The sequence below is a fragment of the Gouania willdenowi genome, chromosome 7 (assembly GCF_900634775.1).
Source record: "Gouania willdenowi chromosome 7, fGouWil2.1, whole genome shotgun sequence".
Classification (NCBI taxonomy): Eukaryota; Metazoa; Chordata; class Actinopteri; order Blenniiformes; family Gobiesocidae; genus Gouania; species Gouania willdenowi.
The window spans coordinates 1,720,615-1,729,601 of record NC_041050.1 but is presented as its reverse complement, the minus strand read 5'-3'; the positions used below and the strand labels follow the sequence as shown (position 1 = coordinate 1,729,601).

General features: G+C 38.6%; 1 protein-coding gene across 1 annotated transcript; it reads left to right on the top strand.

Moving 5' to 3' along the window:
• The first annotated feature begins 908 nt into the window (after positions 1 to 908).
• Positions 909 to 8,569, top strand: rnf41 (ring finger protein 41). Its single transcript, XM_028453241.1, has 7 exons — positions 909 to 1,033; positions 3,556 to 3,631; positions 4,790 to 4,899; positions 4,991 to 5,262; positions 5,460 to 5,595; positions 6,656 to 6,759; positions 7,973 to 8,569. The coding sequence occupies exons 3-7, from the start codon at positions 4,810 to 4,812 to the stop codon at positions 8,202 to 8,204; spliced, it is 834 nt and encodes a 277-aa protein (XP_028309042.1). The 5' UTR covers positions 909 to 1,033; positions 3,556 to 3,631; positions 4,790 to 4,809; the 3' UTR covers positions 8,205 to 8,569.
• The last annotated feature ends 418 nt before the right edge of the window (positions 8,570 to 8,987 follow it).

Below are 8,987 nucleotides of genomic sequence, written 5' to 3'. Positions count from 1 at the left end.
ACTGTCACTCAACCCAAAGTACAAGAAAACTGTCAAATAAGAAGATGTGAAACACTGCAAAAGATGAAAAAAGAGAGAGAACCACCAAGGTTTTTATTCCAACAAACAGGAAGTCATTACAGACCTCAGATACTGTAGCATGGATGGTTTCAACATGTGCAACAAACACTTTAATGGGAAGGTGCTGAAAGAAATAAATGATGATGGAAGTTTTATTTTTAAATGTATTTTACTTAAATGAAAAAAAAATCCCTTCAATAAAAATTTAAGTGACTTTTTTTATTGAAGTCATCTTTTTTGTGTTTGGGTACTATGTTTGTGTATTTATTATTCAATCAAAAATATATTTCCAATTAAAGAAAAAAGTGTCCAAATGCAATTATTTGAGTCGTAAATAGTTTTTTGCATTTGACCACTTTTCTTTGATTGAATTTTTTTTTATTCAAATAAATATTTTTTGATTTAAAAAGTTTTTTTTTTTAAAGACACAAATCTACTTTCATATAATAAAACATACATCCTTCTGACTTATTGAAGTTGAAACCTTTTGATATGGGGTTTACGTTAATCATGTTTAATTAAAATGCTGTAGTATCAAAGGATTGGGGTAAACATTAGCTTATAGGTGGATAGGATTATTAAACATAAGAAACAAATAAAACAGCATTTTTATGAATGTCCATTGTCTAAAAATAGTTTAAAGTGCCTCTTTTTTTGTCCTCACAATGTATTTAAAATGTGAAGTGAAAGTATTCAGACCAAGAAAAAGATGTATAATTATATTCATTTTATTTTATTTAATTGTTCATTTTATTTATTTATTTATTTTTTTTTAAATTATTTTTTTTATTATTTAATTGTTCAATATTTGATGAGCCGTGCGGAATGACGTCATCGCGCTCCGGCGTAAGGACGTCCCTGTAAACGTAGGACGTAAGCTGGACGTGGAAAAACGAGCCGCTAGTTGGAGCGAGACGCCCCAAAAAAAAGGCAGAAACCACCATAAAGATCGGTTTAAAACCATATGTTTTGAGTAAGTTTATGAACCTGTTGTGATGTTTTCGGTCTCACTCTGACGGCTGTGAGCGTCCTTAGCTCGTAACAATGTGCTCAGGGTGAGCTTGCCTGGGTTAGCACTGTGGCTAATGTACAGGGCAAAGCAACGGGAGCTCGGATGCTAACGCGGCTAAAACGCGCTAAAACGTCATTTAACAATCGTGACTCACAGGTTGTGATGGAATTTTTAGTGAAAACTGAAAAGTATCGGATTTAAAATCGTATTTCTGATCTTTGTATGGAAACATGGTGATGGTAGAACATCATCACTGTTTAGCTGCGGTGTTATGATCAGGTTAGGAAACGATCACTGTCTGACACACACACACACACACACACAAAATGTGGGGATATATCTGGATTTTTATATTTCTACATTGAGGCAAACATCCAAAAACAAACAAAGCCAAGTGCATCACTGATTAAGCATCTTTTTCAAACATTACTTTTGTTCTATACTTTGTTGACAGACATATAAATAATTGATTGTTTCTTCACATTATAGTTTTCAAATTGTTAGTAAATTAAGACTTTGTTAAAAGAAAACAAATAAAGGAGTAAGAATAGATGAGTTAATACATCTCCCTACTCCTTTTTGTTTATGTAAAACTGTGATGCATAAGAAATTAATGATAAAAGATACTGTTTTGTTGTTATTTCTTGATGTTGATTTATTTTATTATTTTATAACAGTTTTTATGTTGTCTTTTACATGATCGAAATAATCTACAATAAATCTACAGAGTAGAACCAAATAATCCATAAAGGTACATTTTACATGCATCTGTTTAATGTAAAAATGTGAACTGCCTTTAATGAAACGTTTCCTCCCTCCACATCTAAAAAAAATAATGTTCAGTAGCCGTTTTATATTCCTTCTAAACCTTGCCATTTGCTCTGGTGATTTTTTAGGCGACAGTTCAGTAGAGCATAACGCTTTTATCCTTTTATCCATTAAATATAAATAAATGCTGTCACGGCAAATTTGCGGTTGACCTCATTTGGAGACGTGATTTATTGCTCTGGTTGAATGATGGAGTCCAGTCGGAGCATTGATGATTTTTTTTAAAAAAAAATTTACTATAAAATTTATTAAAAAAGGAGTAAAAAAGAAGCTTCCATCCTGAAAGAATGAAAAGCAAAAGGCTCATGGCAGAGCAAAAAGGCAAGACCCACTAACAGTTTCACAGCTTTAGCTTTTATACAGATAACAGAAAAAGTTCCACTCTGAGGTGAGGAGAAGGGAGGGAATCAGATGCCCAACAGTGGAAAACGTTTGAGGATGATGAAGACGTGTATATTATGAGTAAGATTGGGCGCCACGCTATCTATGTACAATACGATCTGCACTGTTTAATCTAACATGACTCAGCTGTTCAAAAGTGCAACGAGTAATGGAGTCATCATGTATTAAAACATGACAATTGTACACATGAACACACATTTGACGATATTATGATGAATATAAAAATTGCCATAACAATGCTTTAAATTCCTCATTACTGTTGCTTTAGATCAGACATGGGGTTCACATACGGCCCCAAAGCAAAGGCACAGAATGACAAAAAAACAACAACAAAAATAATCACTCAAAATGACAGAAAAAAAAAAACTCTAAAAGGACAACAAAAATGACTTAAAAAAACCTGTTTCCTGTGGTAATGCTCAGGTTGGTCATCTATATCTATAAAGCAGGGAACCTTTGTGTCTGTGTGTATGTGTTTCCTCAAATATCTCTGTGAATCAGGCTCAATTTGACCAGAGACTTTCAACATGGCTGCTGCTTGGTTCAAGGGTGTGCAACGTTGGATTTGTTTGGGCGCAATGATGCCGTTAACTAATTATTTTATAAAATTGTCTTAAATGCAGCTTTGCAGAACAGCTCAATGTTGACAGGTAGTCATGGTAACTCAGGATGTGTAAGTCAGAATTAAATTTGCATTAGGAATTGAGTGTTTACAAGGTCAGTTTATAGAGGAATTAAAGCTCCTATGTAAACCATCCATGAAAAAGCTACTGAACCTCCCACTTTTCTATAGCAACACATACTTCATACGGGCACTGCACTAGTTATTCTAATGCTGACATGAATGTTGATCATGTGGCCCTCACATTGGATACAATCACATGTTTGTGGCCCCGCCCAATGTGATAGAAGTTTCCTGTCGCTAAGCATCCAATCCATCCTGAAGAATGAAGATGTTTCCTTGAGTAAAAAAATGACAGAGAAAAGAAAAAATCACCTCTTGACGTTTATAAATGACGTTCAACAAAGATGACGGGCTATTATTTTAGCTCCGACACGTTTCCAACATATGCGACAAATATAAAACCTCAGGGCTTGAAAATGAAGAGCTGGAGGGACGTATTTTCCTCGACTTGTTTTTTATCTGATTACATCAGTGTTGAATTTAAGCAGCGAACGGACATTGTTTACATGTGTTTACATTGCATTAAAAGCAGAATAATCTGTGTACTAATACATGTTTATTTTAAAAGGGTCTGTGTGTGTGAGCGGAACAACATCTGCACAGCAGGAGCTGAATGGAAGCATTTGAGGCCTTTTGTGAGTAAGGTAGGTTAAAATGAACAGGATGTGACATCATCACCAAACGCAGCAACATGTGAAATGTGAGATGTTATTCGAGCACATTTTTCAATTCAATTTGTCCCCCTTTTCCAGGAAAGAAATTACATGTAAATGTGCAATATTTTCCCCAAACATGCGTTGTTAGATTATATTTAGTCTCATGTTACAATTTCTGTGTAATTTTGTTTTTAAAGATAATGCTGATAATAATTAAAAAATATTCAATATTACAGTTTCAAATTCAGGAAGTCAATTCGGTATTTGCGATTAAATCAGAGGCCCTGTGCGTGTAAAAAAAAAACACTTTTAAATTAAAGTGTAAGTATACTTTAATTAAAACCACTTTTTTCTGCTGAATCCATATATGATTATGTATAAAGTAATGTAGTTTATTGATCCTAGTCCCACTCTTCACATTTTAGTCCAAGTATCTAAATATAATGTTTTAGTTATTAAATTACTGCCCTCTATGGGTTGAACGCTGCTATTACAGTAGAATGTTTCTATTGGCTGAGATTAGAGCTGTCACTGTTGGCCCCGCCCCTCCTATAAAATAAGGGAGGAGGGACTGTTTTCCTCAGTGAGCATTGATTGACAGCTCCATGTGGAACTGTGCAGCGCTGTGTGGGCGGAGCTGCTGTGCCTGGGCGTGTCTTAACTACTCTCGGAGCCTGTAAAATCTTTGACCAATGAAAAAAGACAGTTCGTTTTTTTAGCCAATCACGTCTCCCTGCTCGTTCTCCACCCCTCGCGTGCACGAGCCCACACTCAAAGCGTGTCACCAGTGACAGAGTTAAAACTGAGTTTTTAATCACGTTTTTTAACATATATAATGATAAAGTTTAGTGTTTACTTAGCTCTGAATGAGACAATGTAGTTTCTACACAATACAAGTGATGAGCTGAGGTCCGCTATTGGAGCACTGGCGCTCATGCATGTGAGTAAGGGGCGTGGCTTTAGAAGGAGCACAGAGGGGAGGGGGCGGGTAAAAACTTTTAAAATGATGCTAGGTTTTGAAAATTACTTACCTCGTCTTTAAGTCTGAAGGACATTGAGTTGCAGTGAAGTGGACGGTGTGGCTGTGAAGCTCCAGCTGTTTGTTGTGCGATCTGACGTGTGTTTCTACGCGTGTGTGTTCGTCAGGAGGTTGTGTGTAATGTACCATGGGGTACGACGTTACACGGTTTCAAGGGGAGGTTGATGAAGACCTGCTGTGCCCGATCTGTAGCGGCGTGCTGGAGGAACCGGTCCAGGTGAGTTTATTTACTTTGATTCTGATTGGTGGATCACTGCAACCACGTTTGGTTAGACTCAGCGAGCGCTGGTTGTACTCTGTAATGGCAGGCGCCGCACTGCGAGCACGCCTTCTGCAACGCCTGCATCACGCAGTGGTTCGCCCAGCAGCAGATCTGCCCCGTGGACCGGACGGTGGTGACGCTGGCCCACCTCCGGCCCGTGCCCCGCATCATGCGCAACATGCTGTCCAAGCTGCAGATCAGCTGCGACAACGCGGGCTTCGGCTGCGCTGCCACGCTGCGTCTGGACCAGCTGCAGTCGCACCTCAAGTACTGTGAGCACAACCCCAAACGCCCCGTCAACTGTGAGGACGGCTGCGGGTGAGCGACAAAAAGGGGCGTGGCCTACGTTCAGTGTGTGAGACGTGCGTTTGACGTGTGTGTGTGTGTGTGTGTGTGTGTGTGTGTGTGTGTGTTGTGTGTGTGTGTGTGTGTGTGTGTGTGTGTGTGTGTGTGTGTGTGTGTGTGTGTGTGTGTGTGTGTGTGTGTGTGTGTGTGTGTGTGTGTGTCGCTCTCAGGCTGGAAATGCCCAAAGACGAGCTCCCCAACCACAACTGCGTCAAACATCTGCGCAGCGTGGTCCAGCTGCAGCAGAGTAAGATCTCAGAGCTGGAGAAAACCGCTGCAGAACATAAACACCAGCTGGGAGAACAAGTGAGAACATGCAACTCACCCACATCACGACAACACACTTACTACATGTTTACAATGCAATTCATAGTGAGTGAATCACAGAAAATGATGTCATTAATCAGACTGAAAATATTAGGGCTGTGAGGATACACGAATTATGATTTATTAAAAAAATAAATGAAAAACATCATATTGTAATGATGCACTTTAACTTTTTGGAATTTGAATACATGATGGATCATATTTTGGAGAAAATAACAGATTAGTGAACATACAGATTCTTATTCTTTTATTGAAATTGTCAAGAATTTCTTCAACTAATATATTTTCTTCTTTTACAAACTGTTATGCGTAAAAAAATTATCACCATGCAAAGATAAACACAAAATATATTTTTAAAAAACATATAAACTAAAAATATAATTCAAGTTTTCAAATCATAAATACAGTGGAAAAATAGAGGTGACTTTTTAGACCGTGACGTCTAAACAAGTGTCACTAAAACAGTCCCTGAACCCCGTATTGTTTAAACAGAGTATTGATGCACATACTGTGCTGTATTCATTTTAATTTAGCTGATTTAGGATTTATCCTTACATTACGAGTATGTTTTTTTTTTTCACCACCTTTAACACGGCTTTTTATTTTATTTATTTTTTCAGGAAAAGGAGAAACAAAATAACCAAGAAATGAAAATAAAGGTGTAAAGCAGCGCCGTCAAAATCATTCCGTTTGTGGGACAAACACGTATTAATGAGATGAAAAGTATGAGACAGATAATATCCATCAATCAGAGACAGATTTCTGTCCCTGCAGGAGCTGAACTTAAACATCCTTCATTTTGAATTCATTTTGGGGACGTTTTGTGGAATAATTTGAGGAAAATTGCAGGATTTTAGAAAATTTGTGTGTTTTTTTGGCAACAAATTGCAATTAATTTGTGAAATATTTCATCATTTATTGGATGCTTTGAAGTGCTGGAGTGAAATGTCTACAGTGTGCCGTCCTTTCCTGATGATCGTTGCCATGACGATGCTTATCGGGAGCTCAGATTTCTAACGTCATTGCTTTCCGTTGTCAGAAGCGAGACATCCAGCTGTTGAAGGCCTATATGAGGGCGATCCGCAGCGCAAACCCAAACCTGCAGAACCTGGAGGAGAGCATCGAGTACAACGAGATCCTGGAGTGAGTCACTCATTCATCTATGTCTATTAGGGCTGCTCAATCAGCCCCGATATCCTCATTCCATTACAAACCGATTATTATGGGTTTCTGCTGATTATAAATCTTCTGTTTAACATCAGTCGGCTGCAGAATTATTGGAATTAGGAGGAAAAATTTAAATAATCAAACTTTATGATTTTAAGAATCGATTATAATCATCATTAATTAAATCACGAACATGCATGTGAGGTTTTATTCAGTCTTTGTCAAATTAAAATAATAATTAAAATATTGCCATTTGTGTTAATGTCGTCCCCATCAGATATCAGATCCACTCAGATCACAATCAATACATTAAAAATGTAAAATAATGTATTTATTTATTTGTTTTATTCAATTGTAGAATATTCTGCTTTTTAAGGTTAAAATCTGTAACTCATTGGTTAATAATCAATGGGTGACTTTTTCTCATCCCTACGACTGTTGCTGATTATTGATCACCACAAATTAAATCAGAAAAATATGTTTGATTCCTGTGGATATTGTATCGATATTGGTCGACACTCAAGGCTAAAGTATTGATTTTGTATTGGAAGTGAAACTTTCAGGAAGTGAGTTTCCGTCTGTTTTCCGAGATCTCGGCCACGTTTACATGAAACCTTTAATTTCCATTTAATTCAGAATAAAAATTCAATCCTCTTTAAGATGACCTTGTAAACACTTAATTCTGAATGAAAATGGATTTTCTGAATGAAACATGAATTCGTAGTAAATGGCTGGTTTATTCTGATTTTAATTCTGAATTAAATAATTCCTTGATCTTGTAAACATTTATGTACGATCTTCTATAAACCATATGTTATCGTCCAGCTGCTGCTTCAAAACTACAATCAAAATAAATATGAATTATGTGCTTTTCTATGTTGTAATTGAAAAGAAAAAATTCGATGTTTTCTTCTGATAGATGTGAATAAATCACGTTCTCCCCCCCGTCCAATCAGAGCCTTCCCAACCCACAGACCTAAAGTGGATTTCATTAAAGGCTAATAAACAAAACCTCAATTCAGAATTACTATTTCCATGTAAACGCAACACTTTAATTCAGTATTATTTCATTAAGAATGATTTATTCCAAATTTAAAAACATCATGTAACCGTGGCCAGGTTGTGTTTGTCGTGTTTTTCCTGTTGACTGATGCTGAGGCTCCGCCCCTTTCCCTCTGTGTCTCATCAGGTGGGTGAAACTCCATGCAGCCGGCGCGGGTCACACGTTGGGGCGGAATGATCTCCACGCCGGACGCCGTCCTCCAGGCCGTCATCAAGCGCTCCCTGATCGACAGCGGCTGCCCTCTGTCCATCGTCAACGACCTGATCGAGAACGCGCACGAACGCAACTGGCCTCAGGGCCTCGCCACGCTGGAGACGCGCCAGATGAACCGCCGCTACTACGAGAACTACGTGGCTAAACGCATCCCCGGCAAGCAGGCGGTGGTGGTGATGGCCTGTGAGAACCAGCACATGGGAGAGGACATGATCCTGGAGCCGGGCCTCGTCATGATCTTTGCCCACGGCGTGGAGGAGATCTTATAACACGGCGTGGAGGAGATCTTATAACCACGGCGTGGAGGAGATCTTATAACCACGGCGTGGAGAAGATCTTATAACCACGGCGTGGAGGAGATCTTTTAACGTCGTTCTTTCCTTCTCGGACTAAATGAACCTTGTGGGAAACCTTTGCCTTAAAGTGACGGCGTGCCGTGGAATCATGTGACTTGATAGATGGGAGTGTACATACAAACGTCTGTAAATACTAAAACTATATTGAATATAATGGTTTACGCCTCACGTTTTGTGTGTGTGTGTGTGTGTGTGTGTGTGTGTGTGTGTGTGTGTGTGTGTGTGTGTGTGTGTGTGTGTGTGTGTGTGTGTGTGTGTGTGTGTGTGTGTGTGTGTGTGTGTGTGTGTGTGTGTGTGTGTGTGTGTGGCCGCACGGACTTGCCTCAGCGTTTACGTTCCTGTGAATATTTCCTGCGTTGGAGCTCGTTTCGCCGTCTGTGCCATGGCTTTTATTTATTGTGTTGCCTTTTTTACACGGACATGTTGAAGATGTTTGTGTTTCTGCCTTTGGAACCAACATTCTGTGCTTTACGTTTGTCAACGTTCACTCTTTCAGTCTCCATGTGGCGTTCAGTGACACGTGGATATGTGGACGTTAAAGGAGTTTTTCGACGACACAGCTTAGAGATTGT